The 20,274-nt window shown below is 36.7% G+C and overlaps 1 protein-coding gene across 2 annotated transcripts in view; it reads right to left on the minus strand.

The window, feature by feature from the left end:
* PIK3C2G (phosphatidylinositol-4-phosphate 3-kinase catalytic subunit type 2 gamma) overlaps positions 1–20,274 on the minus strand; it is a 262,489-nt gene that overhangs the window by 6,276 nt on the left and 235,939 nt on the right. For both annotated transcript variants that reach the window (XM_054719240.1, XM_008140463.3), the window contains 2 exons: positions 16,892–16,986; positions 1,983–2,108 (listed from right to left, as the gene is read on the minus strand). In XM_054719240.1, coding sequence (XP_054575215.1) covers positions 1,983–2,108; positions 16,892–16,986 — 221 coding nt within the window. The remainder of the gene's footprint in view (positions 1–1,982; positions 2,109–16,891; positions 16,987–20,274) is intronic.

Raw genomic sequence — 20,274 nt, forward strand, 5'->3', positions numbered from 1 at the left:
TATGAAAGATGTTACCATTTGGGGGAAAATGGTTAAAGAGTATTTGAATTCTTTCTGTATTATTTCTTTCAATTGCCCATGAATATATAATTATCCCAAAATAAAATTTAAAAAGCTTATGAGGATGTTATTGCTCCAAGAGACAATTTAGGATAATTACCGAGTCAAGTCTTAAGCGCTATGAATGTCATGTTTAGAATTTTTGACATTATACAGTAGGCAGTAAGGGATCTTTGAAAAAAATGTAAATAGGAGATTAATAAATCTGACTAGCTTTTGAAAGACATTTTAGGTAGAAATATGAAAGATTTAATAAAAAAACACAAGCTAGGAGTCATATAGAAGTCTATATAGTAGCCAAAGTTACAAGAATCTCAAACAAAGAAAGGTAATGGGACAGAGAGGAGGTGATAGATTTAAGAGGCAGGAAGCTGCACAAGTAGAACTGACAAAACTTGGTGGCTCTTTGGACGTGTGAGTGAGAGACAGGGAGATGTCAAAATGTCATTAGAAGTTATCTTTTGAGATGGTAAACAGAGGAGGAAAGCCAGATTTAAAAGTGGCTGGGAGGCCTAGGTGGTTTGGCTCAGTGGATAGAGTGTCAGCAGGGTTTGATTCTGATCAGGGACACAAGCCTGGGTTTCGGGCTCGATCCCTAGTGTGGGGCATGCAGGAGGCAGCTGGTCAATTATTCTCCCCATTATTGATATCCCTATCTCTCTCTCCCTTTCCCTTCCTCTCTGAAATCAATAAAAAAAATATTTTTTATAAAAGGAAAAGAAAAAGTGGCTAAGAGACACTGAAATGGAGCTCCCCAGTGATCAGGCAGAAGTGCAGGTCAAATGATTAGGAGAGAAGCCAGGGCTTGAAGAATAGATTCAGATGCAATCTAAATATAGGTGATAAATGAAAATTTGTGGAATGCAACATAATCTGAGAGAATAAATATTAAGAAGAGATAAGGGTAGACAGATGATAGAACTCCAACAAACAACACTATTTTAAGAGGAAGAATGTAAATGAAGAAAAATGAGGGAGTGGTTAGAGAAGATAGAAGGGAATTAAGAAAAGGTTGAACTCAAGAAACAAAAGGGAGGTGGCAGGAAGGAGGGCATAGCCAACAGGATTGCTGTGTAACTTCAGGAGAGGAGAGCCTGAAGGCTCAATGGATTAAGCTGCATCAATTAAAGTCAGAATCCACATTGCAAAGGATTAAAGGGTGAAAAGGAAGTGATGAAGTGAGTGCAGGCAATGTGAGTTAATTCTGTAAGAGTTTGGAGATGACATGGAGGAAAAGAAAAACTGGATGCTTTAGAAACATTGAGTTGAGTTTGTTTTGTTTTTAAAAGATTTCTGAGTCAAGGATTCAATGGATGAGACAGCCTTAAAGAGAGCAGATAATCAACGGAGCAAGGTACAAAGAAATGAGAAAGATGGAATCAAGAGAATAAATCTAGTAGGATTTGCCTTAGATAAATATAGGGCTTTGGATGTTCAAATTGTATAATACAGAGGAAATAGTTATATCTAGTATAAATTAACTGTAATTTAATTTGTATTTTGCACTTACATATTTTTTGTTTTTTTCAAATGTGATTTTTTGAAATGTGTTTTTATATATAGGTTAGACTATAAGACTATTAGGTAAGGAAAACCAGTCAAGGAAAGTAAGGTTACAGACAATAAGATGGAGTGAGGGATAATATTAGTATGTGAAATAAATACTACATAGTCTTAGGTTCTTACTGGAGTCTAGCCACAGTTTGAAAATTGGTGCATAAGCACTTTGAAAGCAGTATTGGTATTTGACAGTTCCCATAAGCTCTAGAACAGTGATCAGCACACAGTGGCTATTTTGGGGAAATGCCTACTGTTTATGTAATAATGCTGCCAATTACTGCAAGTTTTCCATATTTGGTTGTTAGGCTGAAAAATGGTAAGAAAAATACAAAATGACAGAACAAGAGATGAATCATACTTACAATCTCATTGTAAGTGGGGTCGGTACATTTTGGAACAGATTTTGTTTTTCTCCTACGGACTTCACTGGGATATGGTAAAAGATAAAATTCAACATGTGCGCTGGGCGCAGAGCCATCTGGGAGATGCTGCAAAGGAAAATGGTCATAAATATTAATGCATGTTGCTATCAAAGAAAACAAACACATAGCTACTAAATTTCTAGACCAAAGGCAGGGTCGAGATTTATTACCATCACTCTGTTTATCAGGAAATAAGAAAACAATAAAAAAGAAATATATTATTGTTCAGAAATAATTCCAGGTGCAGTTTATAAGAGCAAAATTGTCCATCTTAAATTAAGTGTTGTGTCAGAGGACTATATTTAAAAGCCCATTAAATATAATTCAATTTTTACAGTAAAAACTAAATTTGCATTTTGACAGAAATGGTCAAGAAATGAATATAAGCCACAAGCTGAGACAATAATTGAGTGCTTCAGGATTCTGTATACCACTTGAAAATCAATAAATTCAAGTTTAACACATAAAGTAAGATGTAGCATTTCATGACATGTACATTGTATGATATTACATTTTAAAGCAGAATTTAATTAAAATATCTATTAGACCTATAACTTTAATATACTTATAAGATGGTTATGATAATTTTATTCTCTAAACTTTCCTAAAATATGTTGGATAATCCTGTTTAAATTGTGTTGTACGGAGCCCCAAAAGTTGCCTAAGTTGTAGCCTGAGCAATGATGCCAAATGGGTGGATCTCTGGATCCTTTCTTCCCATTATTTCTAACCATTGCCCCCTACCCTACTCTGTCCCTCATACTGGATGAATAATTTTCCCCCTTCTTCTTTTCCATATTTCCTTATTATGAAGATTTTTATTTCTTAACTAGAGGCCCAGTGCATAAAATTCATGCACTGGGGGTCGGCGGGAGGGAGGGTCCCTCAGCCCAGCCTGCACCCTCTTGTAATCCAGGAACCCTTGGGAGATGTCCGACTGCCAGAGAGGCACCTGCCACTGCCGCTGTGCTCACCAGCCGTGAGCCCAGCTCAGGGCTTCTGGCTGAGCCACGCTCCCCCTGTGGGAGCACATTGACCACCAGTGGGCAGCTCCTGTGGTGAGCGTCTGCACCCTGGTGCTCAGTGCACATCATAGCGACTGGTCATTCCACCGTTAGGTCGATTTGCATATTAGCCTTTTATTACATAGGATATATCATTTGAAGAGTGAGCCCAGTATTTCAAAAAATTAGAAACTAACATGTTTCAAAAAAATGGGTACTATCTTTGCAATCTTGACCAAATGGAGAGTCAACAGTACTAAAACTCTGAATGTATGGTTTAATAAAATAAGAAATATTCATATAATTTAAAGAGGAGGATTTAAACTTCAACCTTGAGGAATTAAGTGCTTATTTTGACTACATTCTATAAATCTGGTAATTTTCAACAATACATTTTATTGCTCTGAATCACAGACATTCTCATGTGAACATTCAGTGCCACCTCCAAACTCATTAGCTTTAATTCTGCATCTTTCTTTGTCACTTGAAAAAGCATATTGGGAGGTAAGAAAATATGATATATGTTATTGCAGGGCTAACTTTTATTTAGTTCTAATTTACAAGGGAAAATTATATTATTGGAAAAGTTTGGATCTTGGATCTTTATAATTCACAAATTATATAAAATACCTCTGGACCCATATGTCAAAATACGAAGACTGTCAAAACTGGTGCTTTAGATGGGGCTCAAGGTATATTTCCCCACTTGAAACCTTCTCCTCAGAGGAGGCACTCTGAAATGTATCAGTGCCACAGGAAGAGGTTGCTATTAATATTTGAGAGGATTGATTTTTGTGTGTGTGCGTGAGAAGAATGAATGGAGTAAAGTGTTTTGCTCTATGTATTTCTTTTTAAAAAATATTTTATTGGTTTCAGAGAGGAAGGGAGAGGGAGAGAGATAGAGAGATAGAAGCATCAATGATGAGAGAGAATTATTGATTGGCTGCCTCCTGCACACCCCGCACTGGGGATTGAGCCTGCAACCCAGGCATGTGCCCTGGACCAGAATCAAATCTGGGACCCGTCAGTCCACAGGCCAACTCTCTATCCACTGAACCAAACCAGCTAGGGCCTTTATATATATCTTTCTTATGTGCAATGGGGCTTGATTTTTACTATATCTATAATCACTGTGTGCTCCAACTTAGTGATTAGAATCATGGTTCTGGAAATGGACTTATTGACTGCAGTCTGGGCCCCCCAACTTGCCAACTATATGACTTTTGACAGGTATCTTAACTTTTTGGGGGGGGTCAGTTTCCTAACCTGTTAAATGAGGATAAAGATGATACCTATCTCATATTTAAAACATTAAATAAAATAAACCATGCAATGTGAGGACAGTGCCTAAAATAGAGTAAGACAATAAATATTTGATACTATTTTTGTTTTCTATAAATTAAACATAAATATACAATATGTACTGATTGGACAAGATATCCCTAATGTACTATGATGTTTATGAAAGGGTGTTCAACTTTGACACTACTGATATTTGGGGCTAGTGTCAAATTTTTATTTTTAAATATATTTTTATTCATTTCAGAGAGGAAGGGAGAGGGAGAGAAAGATAGCAACATCAATGATGAGAGAGAATCATTGATTGGTGGCTTCCTGCACACCCCCTAATGGGGCTAGAGCCCATAACCCGGGCATATGCCCTGACCGGGAATTGAACGGTGACCTCTTGGTTCATAGGTCAATGCTCAACCACTGAGCACACCAGCCAGGGCTAGACCATTCTTTTAAGTCTCTGTGATGGGGGCTGTTCTGCTACTGGCATCTAGTAGGTAGCATTCCAGGTGTTTTAACAGCATCCTAAAACACTTACTAGAATCTAGTTATACTATTCTCCCAGTTATGAAAACCAAAAATGTCTCCAGACAGTGCTAACTGTCATCTGGGGGGCAAAACTGACTCCAATTGAGAAGCACCAATGTAGATGATTCCCCCAAAGAAATCTCTAATTCATTCTTAGCATCCCAGCATAGTGACCTGTGAATGTTTCCTCCTGAATGTCTTCTTGATACTCTTATATAAGCTCTAGCCAAAATCTATTTTCTATTCTTCCCCACCACTCCAAAGCAGATTTTTTTCCAACTTGTTAAAATTGTATTAAAGGATATTACTTCTCTTTCCTGGGGCTTCCCTTTGATTTTCAAATCCAAATATGTATCAAGATCAATATCTTCCCTTTGTGCCCCAGTTCACCTGCCACCACAGACCTTTACTCCCTAACTTATTATAACTGGACTAGAGACCCGGTGCACAAAATTTGTGCATGGAGGTGGTGTCCCTAAGCCCAGCCTACATCCTCTCCAATCTGGGAACCCTTGAGGGATGTCTGACCGCCCACATGGGGATCAGGCCTAAATGGGCGGTCAGACATCCCTCTCACAATCCAGGACTGTTGGCTCCCAACTGCTCGCCTGCCTCTGCCGATTGCCCCTAATCGCTTCTGCCTGCCAGCCTGATCACCCCCTAACCACTCCCCTGCCAGCCTGATCAACACCTAACTGCTCCATGGCCAGCCCAATTGCCCCTAACTGCCTTCCCATGCCAGCCAGGTCACCCCCAACTGCCCTCCCCTGCTGGTCCAGTCACCCCTAACTGTCCTCTGCTGCTGGCCTGATCACCCCCAACTTCCCTCCCCTGCTGGCCTATTACCCCAACTGCTCTCCCCTGCAGGCCTGCCCCCCCCCCAACTGCCCTCCCCTGCAGGTCTGGTCCCCACCAACTGCCCTCCCCTGCAGGCTTGGTCCCCACCCAACTGCCCTCCCCTGCAGGCCTGGTCCCCCGCAACTGTCCTCCCCTGCAGGCCTGGTCTCCCCCAACTGCCCTCCTCTGCTGGCCCAGTCACCCCTAACTGCCCTACCCTGCAGGCCTGATCACCCACAACTGCCCTCCTCTGCAGGCCTGGTTCCCCCCCAGCTGTCCTCCCCTGCAGGCCTGGGTCCCCCGCAACTGCCCACAACTGCCCTCCCTTGCAGGCCATCTTGTGTTGGCCATCTTGTGTCCACATGGGGGCAGCCATTTTTGACCACATGTGGGCAGCCATCTTTGTCTTGGAGTGATGGTCAATTTGCATATTACTCTTTTATTAGATAGGATTTTAAATACTTTTGATACCCTAGTTTTCCTTCATTCATTTTGTTCATCACTGTTGCATTTAACCTTCCTGTAAAGCTGCTTTGATCATGTCACTTTCCTTCTCAAAACAATCAAGGATTCACAACTATTTGAAGAATAAACTCCCAAATACAGATGAAAAATCTTTTGTGTATGAACCTTTCCCAAGCATTTAACAACTCAAGGTTTTGGCTTCTATTTCCAAGTTAGCATCCTTGACAATATTCTTGAATATCCTGAAGTTTATAGAATAATAGAACAGAGCAGGTTTCAATTAAAGACATAAGTGCATTAGATCTGAGCAGTAGGATTAGTGTGTCATTAGCAGATTTAAATGCAGGCATTGATTTCTCAAGTCTCTGAGAGAATCTTTTTCCAAAGCAGCTGTCCTATCAACACTATTTCCCCCACTCTTTTTACTGGTACCATATTCTGTTCCTTAAAGATTTTAGATAATTCATTTTAAAAATCACTAGCTATCTCCTCATTGATACTTCTTATCTCTTCCTTTACTGTTATGTTTATGTAAATTAAATTTTACTCTAAAGTGATTAAATAACCCCCACTTGTCTAAATGTCTCACCTTACGATTTTTTACTGTTGCTGTTTTAGACCTTCACAAGACTTAATACTTTGATTTCAAGAGTCATAAGGCTTAGGGATACAGAGTTCTTAGTTTGACCCTCAGTCCAGTGGTCTGCAAACTCATTAGTCAACAGAGTGGCAAACCGCAGCTCGCGAGCCGCATGTGCCTCATGAGCCGCTGTTTGCCGACTACTGGTCTAAACAATGAGAAGTTGCTGTGTCACTCAGAGGACTTTCTTACTCATGGTGGATTGAAGTCAAGCAACACTGCTATTTTCTTCCAGAACTCTGGCTAGTATTTTTACTGTGCTCAGAAGAGAGTGTAAGGTCCTGAAAACTTTATTTCATTGTTCACAATAACTTTGAATTCTATATGTTCTAGATTTTATGTTAAAATATTTATCATTTTATACGTTTGAAGCATAGTTCTATGTGTGTTATCTTCCTTATGAGATTAGGAATCCTTGCCTCCCTCCCCCACATTTCTCTTGAACTTTGCCCCATTGGTTACCCTCTACTCTAATCCCACCCTCAGTGAATGAAAGCATGTTGAAAACATGGTTAATTTATCAAAATAGGGAAAAATAAAAGTAAACAGTAGCATGTTGGTATAAAAACAAAACCCTATATGAACTTTATTTAGAAAGCAAATAAAACCATCTCACATTGTAAGGTATGTCAGCAACCCTTCAGTATTTTTATATGAATGTCTGAGGAAGATACTTTTTCATACATAGTAATAATAATAGCTACCACATAATGAATATATACTTAATTTAAAACACTCCCTTTAAGTATTGCTTGGGCTAGTATTACTATCTTTATTTTATTGAAAAGGTTTTTCCTATAAGACCTCTATACTCTTCACCATTACCTTATATTGACTCTACAAAAAGATGCTAAAGGAAACTGTCAGATTCAGATTGAAAACCCTTCTAGATCAAATTTTATTAGGAATGTGATAAAGATACTGGTTTAAAAATAACAGACACTTTGGAAATTTCTATAAATTAATTCAAAACTTAATTGCATATATGTTATCTTTTTTTTTTTTTTTAATTCTCACCTGAAGATATTTTTTTCCCCACTGATTTTTAGAGAGAGTGGAAGAGAGAGGGAAAGACAGAGATAAACATCGATGTGAGAGAAACACATCGATTGGTTGATTGGTTGCCTCCTGCACGCAACTGTCCAGGGCCATGGCCTGCAACTGTGGTATGTGCCCTTGATCGAAATTGAACCTGGGACCCTTTAGTCTACAGACTGACGCTCTATTCACTGAGCCAAACCAGGTAGGGCAGGTTATCTTTTTGATGAATAATTTATGAAAATTTTCCATCAAAAATTTTTTTTAAACTTAAAAGTTTCTAGTCATAGGATTATATAAGCTTTGGTAGAAATCAACTAATGATGATTAAAATATGATATACTATAAAAACCTAAGGTCTATGCCAGAAACAAAACAACACAATAAAAAACATTTTCCTCTTCTGTGTGCCTGCCAAATTGTAATTTCTTAACTCAGACTTTCCATCATGAAGTGGGTTTTTTAAAAATAAAATGCCAATGTACGATAAAAGTACAGATGTAAAATAAAGGTCCTTGTGATACATGGTTTGTTGTGTGCTTTCGTTAAATAAATCTTATCTTTCTGTATGTGTTAGTTAATATAGAGTGGGATGATGTTAAGTCCTCATGAATTAAATTGGGGTGGTTTTCTGCTTTATTTCACACCAATTTAAGTCTTTAACAGAACTCTTGTCCTCAATAGGTGGTTCCTAATAATTTTAAATAATCAATTTAAAAATCAAAATACCACATGTCTAGCACTTTGGATGGCAGCAAGAAGACATGGAAAAGTAACTGAAATAGTTTCTGCCCTCAAAGAACTAACAAACATATTTTCATGATCACCTTGACCAGTGGTCGGCAAACTGCGGCTCACGAGCCACATGCGGCTCTTTGGCCCCTTGAGTTTTTAGCAAAGGCCAGCCTTGGAGTACCCTAATTAAGTTAATAACAATGTACCTACCTATATAGTTTAAGTTTTAAAAATTTGGCTCTCAAAAGAAATTTCAATCGTTGTACTGTTGATATTTGGCTTTGTTGACTAATGAGTTTGCCGACCACTAATCTTGACATATGTAAATCATCTTGATACAGTTAATGACTAGACAGAAATCAGTATAGTGGCTAGAATTCCATTTCTGACTCAACACATACACATTGAATGGCTTCTAATTAGAATTCTAACTAGAGCTCCAGAATTGGTTATTAAGTATCTTGTGAAATTTGGTAAGTGTTTCTATTTCTTAGCCTTAACAGCATGTAAGAAGTAAGGCTTTAAACCTCATTTATTTTTTTACAATCTATTCAATAGGCAATCTGAAGAGTTGTTTATGAGTTAGCTGGTAATTAAAGTTTTTCACAATTGCACTGAACTGCTTTAAATGATTTCAAATCTACTAACTCACCTTCTATCCCCAAGTGCTGAGAAAATTGTACAAGAGAGACAGAATATGTTTTGTTAGTCATTACTGAGGAATTCCAAATAACAGATGATATACCGAAAGATTCAATGTTATCTTTGATATTAGGGGAGGAAAATAGATTGCAAAAAAGCAGAAACTAGTAATTCAGAATTAAAATATATAAGTTTTATGTGCCTCAAATATTTGCCTTGATCTTTTCCTTCTAACCAGGGATATCATGATTTAAATAAAGATATAGATATATGATGTACACGTTTCAATAACCTGAGTGTGAGGGCCAATATGCTGGATCAGATAATCAGGACTGAGTTATGAGGGCCTGGAATGATAAAATGTATCTAACAAGTTTAAAAACAATTGACAAACCTAAAACAATAAAACACAAAGAAGATAAAACTTGTGGAAAAAAACAACACACATTGCCAAGTTCTTCTTTTGTGTCTGGAAAACTGACTCTGCAAATCCAGAATATTAAAAACTTGGCTTACCTATAGCGCTTGGGAAAACTTTTAAAAAGTTATATATAATTATAGGTTCAATATATCCAAGTGCCAGAGATTGCTAGCTACAACCTACAGTATAGTTTATCTATCTATCATCTATCTATATCTATCTATCTATCTATCTATCTATCTATCTATCTATCTATCTATCTCCTATCTATCATCTATCTATCTATCTCATATGCACAAGAAACTTACTTTAATATAAAGAGAAAAAAGGTTAAAAGTAAAGGAATGAATGTGGTATACCATGCTAACATTAATCAAAGAAAAACTGGATTATTTATATAAATATCCAACAAAGTATATTTAAGAGCAAAGCTACTGCCATGAATAGAAAGGTTCATTTTATAACAGCAAAAGGGCCAATTAATCAAGAGTACATAATAATTTTAAATGTTCACACAATATTATAGAAATTCACAATTATAATCGAATATCTTTAACACCCCTCTCTTAATCTGTAGGACTAGCATACAGTAAATTGTAAGGCTATAAAAGATTTGACAAAGATAATCAGCCAACATGACCTAATTGACACCCATAGGACACTCCACTTCCCCAAAATTGAAACTACAGGATGAACCAAGATAATAAAAGTTTCAAAAGTTGAGATAAGGCAGTGAATATCACATGGATGTACATTAAATGTAATGCTAGAGGCCAAAGGGAGGAAAGAATCATCAGGAGCAAGAGTGACCCGGGAACTTCAGAGAGGATGAGAGGTTTAAGCTGAGCCTGAAAGTTGAGTTGCATGTAGAAGGTAAATGGAAGGTAAGTAGAAGTATGACATAGTCAGCTAGAATAATATGTGTTTGAGAGGGAGATATAAAAGGCAGGTTACAAGTAGATTGTATAGTACCTTAAATATTAAGCTAAGGACTTCAAAATTTAAAAAGAGCCTTAAAATTTATTTTTGATAAATTAGATGAAAATTTTGATGAAAATAAAGCTTTAGGATGTCTTATGCAGGATTAAATAATAAAAGTAGAAAATAAGAGAAGGAATATCATAGCAACCAATAAAAAGAATTCATAGACAAATTAATAGAGAATATAGAATTTTGACAATAATAACAATTAAATGAAAATAAAGGGAGTAATGATGAAATAAGTCTAAGTATAGAAAATAATGGCCTTTTGGCTAAGGTCAAGTGCAGAAAATAATTATAGAAAAGTTTTGACTCGGGGTTGTTGAGGATAATGCAGCAAGTTTTGAAATAAGGAATAGTTCAGAGTGAGACTGGCTTCAGTGTAAAGTAGCAGACTACAATTTAGAATTGTTGAGTTTGAGAAGATAGCAAGATATGAGAGTGTGAATGGTCACCAGGGAATTGGGAATATTTAATTTGAGTTCAACGAATTATGGAAAGTAGAGATAGAAATTTAGAGTAATTCATGTAATCTTTGAAGTCTCAAGATAGAATGAAATTTATAGGAAATTAGTTTGAAGAGTTAAAGTCCTGAATACTAGAAAAAAGCTTCAAGTTTAAGGGCTAAGTGTGAAGCCAAAATTTATTAAGTCACTATGTACTTTATCCCGTTTAAATTTGTAAGAACTAAGGAAGCCTCCTGTCAAGGAGGTTTAGAAAATATATAGATGGTGAAGTTTCATGGAGATCCCGAGCGTTGAAAAGTTCAAGAAAAAAGGACTAAAGATGTTGGCTCTTGGTAAAAGACCAAGTATCATAATCATATCAATAATCATATGTTTATAGGACAATTTAAGAAATAATTTGTAATCTTTGAGAGGCAATGTTTCCTTGGTAAAACAAAAACAAAACACAAAATACAAAACACAACAAAATATCCATATCTGGGCTGGATATGTTTCACTACCACACTGCTTTGCATCATATTCTTTTTTTTTATTTTTTTGAATCATATTCTTTGAAATGAGAAGTAAATATCATAATGGGATCATTCTGGAAGAACAATTTTTTTTTAATTCATAGAATATATGCCAAATACAATTGATGGGATAATTGTTATTGCCCTTGAAAATCACCGTTTAGCAATAAATTAATATTTATTTAGATTGAAGTGCATCTAGGCTGGAGCAATAATTGAAAAGAACTGGGATAGAAAATTTAGCCAAGTTAGTTTTAAAAGGAAACACAAAACATTGTTATTTTGATATGTCAAAATTCATATATTGCCATCATTGGGGCTTAATCTTCATCAAATCTAAGTTGTATCTCTGTTCTACTTCAACAGGCACCACAATTGACTTGGTGCCAAATCCAGAACCCACACTGCCTGGAGAGTACCATTTGTGGAGTAAAGAGCCATTTGGTAAATGTTTCTTCAAGTATGGTTCATGGACCACTTGTATCCTAGAGATTTCTGGAATGCTCATATTTGGGAGCAGGATAGAGGAAAACAAGTCTAGATGAAAAAGAGTAGAGGAACTCCTGAGATCAGAAGATACCTGTAAAACACACACGCAGACATACCAATCCACATTTACAGTATCAAAATCACTGAAAGTTGTTTTTTAAAAAAAGAACTTATATTTTAAAAACAGTAACTAACCCTTGGCTATACATATACAGTAAAATTTTAAGAAATTTTCTAAGTAAAAAATGAAATGTAATAAACTTTTATTATGTGTGTGTGTTTAGCCTGAGGTTCTATGGTTGTGTTTCACTCTGCTTTTCCTTCTCTCTCTCCTGTTAATTTCGTAAAGTAACTGTTTTCTCCCATTTTGTGTCTTATGGAAGATTTAACAGCACCCAATTTGAAGTGTTTTCTTTTTTCCTTGACATCACTTGCTCTTCATTTAAAATAACGTACTCTTTTGTTACAGAGTAAGAGATTCTAATAGTGTGAGCATTTTCAATACCAGAAGAGAGTCTTGTATCCTTATTGATTACTTTTAGAGCCTTCTGGAACAGGTAGAAGGAAACAGTCTAGAATTAACACAGATTAGGAGAGAGAATAGGAGAGACATTGCCAAGAGTGTAATGCAGAGACAGACATGGTGTGTGAGTCCATGGGAGAGAGCATTTCACTAGTAAAGTAGGCTACATGGGAAATTACTAGAGGGATTTAAAAATGCAAATCTAAATGATTTTTATATTCTGTTATATAAATGAAAATATTAGTTTAAAAAATCTTGACCAAGCTTCTAAATAACTGCATTGCTTTGTCAGCCTCTGTTTACCGGAATAAATCATATTTTGCTGCTTTGAAAGGAAAAACATTTCAGCAATCTTGTTTCAGCTTGTGATCTTGCAGGAGGGAAGTAATTCTTAGAGCAAAGCTTCAAAGATTTCATATAAGATAAACAATTCTTTTCATCAAACAATATTAAATGAGACAAAACTGCAGGCTTAATGCTTCATTTTAATATTAAAATAAAATCAAGCACAACTCTTTAGTCTGATTACTTTGGTATGTGAAAATACTAAAGGCTCATAAAATAAATAACAATTAGTTAAAACTTGAAATGAGCAAAGAAATATGTTGAGAAGTTATAGATTTTTCTGTCATTTTAACATTATAATGTTATCTCTGTCTTCAGATAAGTAGAAGGAATGAGCTGTGAAAAATGCAAAGCATAAGAACTTTTGTGGTGATTTTTGGAAGGTGAGAAAGATCTTGGTTTTAGCCCTTATTCACATCAGAAGTAATTTGACATTCTTTCTTTTAACCAAGTATTCATTGAGCACCTACAATGTCCTTGGCACTGTTTTAGCCCCTGAGACTACTGTGTGATACAGGGCAGTGGAAAAAGCAAAGTAAGAAAGGAGGTTTGGAAGTGGCAACAAAGAGGGTGGTTTTGCAGTTTTACCTACGGGAGTGAGTCCTCACTCATCAAAAAGGTGACAGTGAAGTCTCATCATCCAGGGCCCATGAAACTGAGCCATGGAGAATTTGAGTCATGAGCCCGGGGAAGAGCATTCCAGATAAACTGAGTAGGAGGAACGATTATCCTAGGGCAAAAACGTATTTGCAATATTCAAGGAAGAGCAAGGAAGTCACTGAAGATGAAGTGGAGTGATTGAAGGTGTCTGTAGTAGATGAGGTTGGAGAGGTCAAGGGGCCATATTGGTAACCTTACAGATCATCCTATCTAATAAAGAGGGAATATGCTAATTGACCCTCATGCTGTCGCAAAGATGGTGGCACCCCCAGTCAATAAGGAAGGAATATGCTAATTGACTGCCTCGCCCTCAAAGATGGCAGCACCCACAGCCACAAGATGGTAACACCCACAGCCACAAGATGGCAACACCCACAGCCACAAGATGGTAACACCCACAGCTACAAGATGGCAGCACCCACAGCCACAATCTGGTGGCGCCTAGTCCCCTCAGCCCCGCCGGGGTGGCAGGCACGTGGCAAAGAGTCCCCAAATCCCCTCAGCCCCCCAGCTGCCCAGGGCTGGCCTGAGGCACAGGCAAGCCTCAGAAGGTGGCTTCCCAGCTGATGCTTGAGGTGCAGGCAAGCCTCGGATGGTGGCTGTCCAGCTGCCCAGGGCCGCTCGAGGCTCAGGTAACCAGGGCTGGCAGAGGCTTACACTGCTGGCAGTGGCAGCAGCAGAGGTGTGATGGGGGCGTCACCTTCCCCTGTTCACCGGGTCACCTCCTGCCCCTGAGGGTTCCCAGACTGTGAGAGGGGGCAGGCCGGGCTGAGTGACCCCCCTCCAGTGCATGAATTTTCATGCCCTGGGTCTCTAGTTATTAATAAGTACTTTGTTTTTCATGGTATGTGATATGAGACTACTTCCCCAAAAAATATGAAAAGAGAAATGGCAGAATTTGATTTATTTACAAACAAGGGCAGACAGAGAGAGACCTGGTAAGAGATTACAGCAGTAATTGGGTTGAGGGAAAATGGTGGTAGCAGTGGGCATGAAAAGTGGTGAGATTCTGGATTTATTTTGAATGCAGAGCTGACATCATTTGCTCACAAATTGAATGTTTTTTATGAAAGAAGACAAAATGACTAAGTATTTTAACCTGAGCAACTAGTAGGATGAAGGTGCTATTTACTGAGATAAGAAATATTGCAAAGGAAGCAAGGTTAGAAGGAAAATGATAGTAAGTTTTATTTTGTGTATGTTAAGTTTGTGATGCCTATTGGATTTCTATTATAGTTGTTGAGTAATCAGTTGTACATACAACTCTGGATTTTAGGGAGATATTCAAGCTGGAGTTATAAATACAGAAGAGAAGACATGTGGATGGTATTTAAAGCCACAAGGCTGAAGATAGAAAAGAGAGAGGTCTAGAAATAAATATCAGGGCAATGATAAGAGACTGGGGAGAAGAGAGGAACCAGCAGGCACTGAGGACTCAGCCAGAGGGCAATGACAATGTATAGGTTCTAATGGCCCTAAGTGTTTGTTTGCTTTTACTTTTTGTGGGATTCATCTGATCATTTTCCATTTACTCATAACGATCTGAATCTTAAACTCCTGCTCACTCTCTCTCCTCCCTTCATGCCTGTATCACGTTCATTTTGAATATATGTATTGGTAGTGCAGCTTCATCTGAGCGTAAAATGCCTTTTTGAAAACTGTTAAATGTAATTTGGGGATTCATCTGGTGAATAAAATAGGTGACCAAGTTGGCTAATATTGCTTTTGATCAAATATTAGGCATGACTATTCAGTGACACCACCAAGTTTGCTGTGGTTTCCCTGCCAGCTCTGAAAGGAATGTCAATAGGCATATTCTAAAATGTTTTGAGCAATGACAACATTACTGAAATAAAAATTTAGCTTCCAAGAAGACGATTTTCAATTAATAATTATATGTCATATATACATATGAGTTCTGTTAAGTCAATTAACATGATTTCTCAATACTCTGTTATTTCACCGTATGTATTTATACAGATTCTTAGGTAAATCTTCATTTCCTAGCCTAAAAAATTCTTAAACAACTGCTATTCTCATTTAAGATCATTATCATATCAAAAGTAATTGAAAATTATTTATTTATTTATTATTTTAATGGCTAAAAGTTCTACAAAAACATAACACATTTAATCATATTGGTTCAGCTATTATAAAAAATGCTGATTATAAACACCACAGATTTACAAACAAACATCCTTGGATATCTGGCTAATATTAAGTTTGTAACAGATGTATCCCGTGCAAATTATGCCAACTATTTGTTCACTGAAAAAATATTTATTAAGTTCTATCGTGTTCCAGATGCATGTCATGTTGAGAAGGGTTTGCCCCTTTAAGTCCTTCCCAAGTGGATCCCAAGAGATTTATACTAATAAAGGAGAAAGCCAAGATAGTGCTACTGACTTTCTCTACACCTGTGGAACCTCCTGGGGAGTTTCACCATGTGGAGAACCCATTTTGATGAGACTAGAGAAAAACCAGAGAAGTTGGCGAGGCTTAGAGTTACCCTTTCCTGTTCACTGCTCCCAGACTAAGATCCTTAATAACCTACCCCATGTGATAGAAAGCTCCCTTTCTTGCTTAATGACATGGCCCAAATGTTGCTCTTGCCTCTGACTTGATCCAGCCTTAGGGATAGTGGGGTGTAACAGACACACCGGCTTTTTAGTTTTCTTTAGAGGCTAACTACAGTTATAAGTTCTGGGGTTGCAAAGATGGGGGTCCTGTCCTCAAACAATTTATTACTTTTTGAGGAAAAAGCAATATCTGTGAGCAATTACATCAGAATCTGATAATTGTTGTCATGGTGAAAACTCAAGCTACAGTGGGAATTTGCAAGGAAACTGTAAGGTAAGACACCCTGGCTTCCCAGACAAGGTACTGGCACTACCCAAAGAGATGAGTCAGTTCTCCGGCAAGCTCAACACGATGGGATAGATGTCAGTTCTTGGGACTGAGCTGTTTTTCCTTTAGCTCTTAGTACTCCAACTTGTTCTGCTTTCTCAAAGCTTTTTCACTAGCGTTTTCTGACACTTCATTTGGAATAAAATCTGATTTTCATTCTAGGACTTTCCCTGTGAAATATTTTATAGTCCTCTAGGATCACAGTCAGACTGAGAAGAACATTGTAATTGGTTCATTGTTCCTCCCTTAAACGTGGTGGCTGGCCCCATTTCTCTCACTAATATTGACATTAATTGCTCAACAGAGGCAAGTAATTTTTAAATATAGGTTTCCATGTTTCTCATTAGATATGACAAACTTACGATGTTTTTCATGTGTTTCACTAGGATAGTGAGCTTCACATCTTCATATGTGATGACTAACTGCACCTTAGGCACCTTGTCAGGAAACGTCTCACCTGATAAAACAATAGAATATTAGTGGGTTAAAATGGAAAAGGCTCATCACAGGATAAATTAAACATTTAAAGACTAAAACAGGACTAATGGATAATATGCAAAAGAAACATTCTTCAGGTCATGCTGAAAACATAATACTTTTCAGGAAACTGGGTAGATTAAAGATGAAATTTGTATCTAATTTCCTGAACCAACTCTTCCTCCTTATATGCCATGGGTTTTCTTTTTGTTTGTTTGTTTATTTCTAAATTTTTCTTAAAAATCTTTTTTTATTGTTTTAAGAGATGAAGGAAGAGTAAGAGAGAGAGAGAGAGAAACATCAATGATGAGAGAGAATCATTGATTGGCTACCTCCTGCACGCCCCACACTGGGGGTCGAGTCCGCAACCCAGGCATGTGTCTTGACCGGGAATTGAACCATGACCTCCTGGTTCATAGGTTGAAGCTCAACCACTGAGCCACGCCTGCTGGGCCATGTTTTGTTTTGATTGATACCATTATTTTCCTAATTGTTTAAGTTTGAAACTTCAGTGTCATTTCTGGCTCCAGTTTTCTCCTCAATGCTAAGTACAATGAGCTCTGATAATTAAAAAGTATAGAGGTTGATAGTGTTGGTATTAGAAGTCAGTGAATCTGGGGTTCGGGTCCCAACACTATACTTAGACTATCTTCATGAATAAATTAAGCCAATTCTGTAAAATGGAGATGATAGTTACATACTTCAGAGGGTTAAGATGATTAACTGATAAAATTCAAAAGTTTTCACAATATAATCTTTCAATAAATGTCTATGCTTACTAATAGTCTTTCACCAAATATTTACAGTCATCTCTTCCTTTTTAGTTCCACAACTTCTAGTTCAGACTCATATGGATCTTTTGCCAAACTTCTAGAACATTCTCTTCTCCTCTAGACACCAGATCTATTTGTACACAGATACCAGTATAATCTGTCTATGGAAACTTTTATAAAACTATTTTTTTTGATCAAAGTACTGTTCATAGTTTTCCATTGCTTATGGAAAATTCTAAATTTCTCAGCCTTGTATTGTAGCTTCTTCTTGAATCCATTTTAGTCCCCATGATGATTATTCCATACTGTAGTCTCTGTGTTCAGTTCTATAAAGTCTCTGTGCTGTTTTCTTCCAGTCATTACTCATACTACTCCCCTTTTTTTGAAGTGGTCTCTTCCACCACATTTGGCTATTGAACATTTGCCTTTCTATAAGACCTATTTAAAATGCAAAATGGTTTCTGTGGTCACCTCCTTATGAACCCTCTTAGATCAGCCTATCACTTAATATTTATATCGTAGTTACCTTACATGTCTCAATTTGCTTTGTGGATTACAATTTCCCTCAGGGCTTACATTTTTTTCTTACATCTCCAAGAGATATATAAATCAGTACTTGACCCATAATGTCACAAAAATTTATTTAATAACAAAGGTAACCTCATTTTCACTTTCAAGTTATATCATTCCACTATTAATATGAGGGCTTTAGTTTTTTAATTAAAAATTTCCAGTTTATAGCCCAAGGGTTAAGCATAATTTACAGTTTTTATAGTATTTCCCTTGATAATCTCTGATAGTATGTTTCCTGAAGGAATTTAGAAAGAAGAAATTTATGAATAACAAGGAAGTGGCAATGTTCTGTTGTGGGCTCAGTGTGGCCCACAGTGAATTTTCTGATAGCCAATTTTAGTCTCTAATCCTTTCTCACATTTGAAAATTAAACCTCAACTGTATGTTTCCTCTTCCAAAGCCTTTTACATGCTCATTAGAATAGTTTACACATTGTAAGGAGGTAATATAAATTACTTTTATTAATGTGAATTATTGACATTGAAGTAATTGGAATTGGCATTGAGTGTTTCTTACAACTGAAGTGGTAATTACATAAATATCACAAAAACTTTCTCCCTTAAAAAACTTGATTACAATGACTGAGAGGCTTTGTTAGTTGCAGAAATATAAAATAAATCTGAGTGTAGTGGTGAATTTGAATTTTGTAGATAAATTGAATTTTGTAATAAAAATATAGAGTGTTGAACTTTTGGTATGAGCTTGCTAAAATGCTGATAACTTTTTGATGTACAATTAAAATATTTTTGAATTAAAGAGTGAAAAGATTATTAGATAGAAACTCAATGTGTTTAAGCTGAGGAGTTTTAATTCAAAGGTAGGAAATTAGCATAAATTTATGATTGAGTGTCTAAATGGTAACCAATTTAAGTAAACTGTTACTTGAACTGACTGGAGATGATATATCGAAAGCTAATGTGTAACCAGAGTGTCCATCAAAAGCATGCCAGAGTTCAGAATCCAGTGAAAATTCAGGCCCAGTAAACAATGCAGTAATAGTAGAGATACTTAGTATTTCTAGAATTCTTACTGTGAGCCAAACATCAGGCTAAGAACTTTAAGTACATGAACTCACTAAATCCTCACAGCAATTCTATAAAGCTTGGTTACTTCCATTTTGCACATGATGAAATTGAGGCATCAGGTCCAAGGTTGTGCAGACAACAAATGGTGCAGAGTCAAATGATCTCTAAAGCCTGTGTTTTTAAACATCATGCTATAAAGGGGCAGACAAGAGGGCAATACCCAAAGGGAAAAAGTTTTAATGAAAAATCCAGAGAGGGAGACTTTCGAGAATAACTTTATATGAATAAGAATATAATAGAATATTTTGATTTTTTGTTTCCAGTTAGTCTGGGGGGATCTGGTCATACTTATCTAACCATTTATAGTAACACAAGAATTGTTAAAATATTACTGACCCTATGGATGATTGTACTGAAATACTTGAATGCACGGCTCTACAGAAGTTAATACAATGCTCATTATACATCATGTGTCCACTAATGCTAAAAATAGAATTTCAAAATTTAACTTTTTTCAGATGATAATATATCCACATGATTAAAAAATGAAAATGCATTTTAAAAGTATACAGTAAATAGTGTTCCTCCCATTTTTAACATCTGTCTACCCAGTTTCCCCACATATTTACCATTCTACACAAAGATCTTGGAAATGTTTTCATATCAATAATACAAATCTTAAATATTTTAAATAATATAGTTTCATATTATTCTATTATGTGAAATTACCATAATTTATTTAACCAGTTCTCCATTGATGGGCAGGTGGATTGTTTCCAGTTGTTAGAAGCCATGCTGAGGTGACTAGGCTTTCACGAGTGTCATTTTGTACCTTTGCACAAGTATCATCGGAGAAATTTCCAACAGGAGAATTTCTGGTCAAGGGTATTTGCATTT

The sequence above is a fragment of the Eptesicus fuscus genome, chromosome 7, assembly GCF_027574615.1.
Source record: "Eptesicus fuscus isolate TK198812 chromosome 7, DD_ASM_mEF_20220401, whole genome shotgun sequence".
Taxonomy (NCBI): Eukaryota; Metazoa; Chordata; class Mammalia; order Chiroptera; family Vespertilionidae; genus Eptesicus; species Eptesicus fuscus.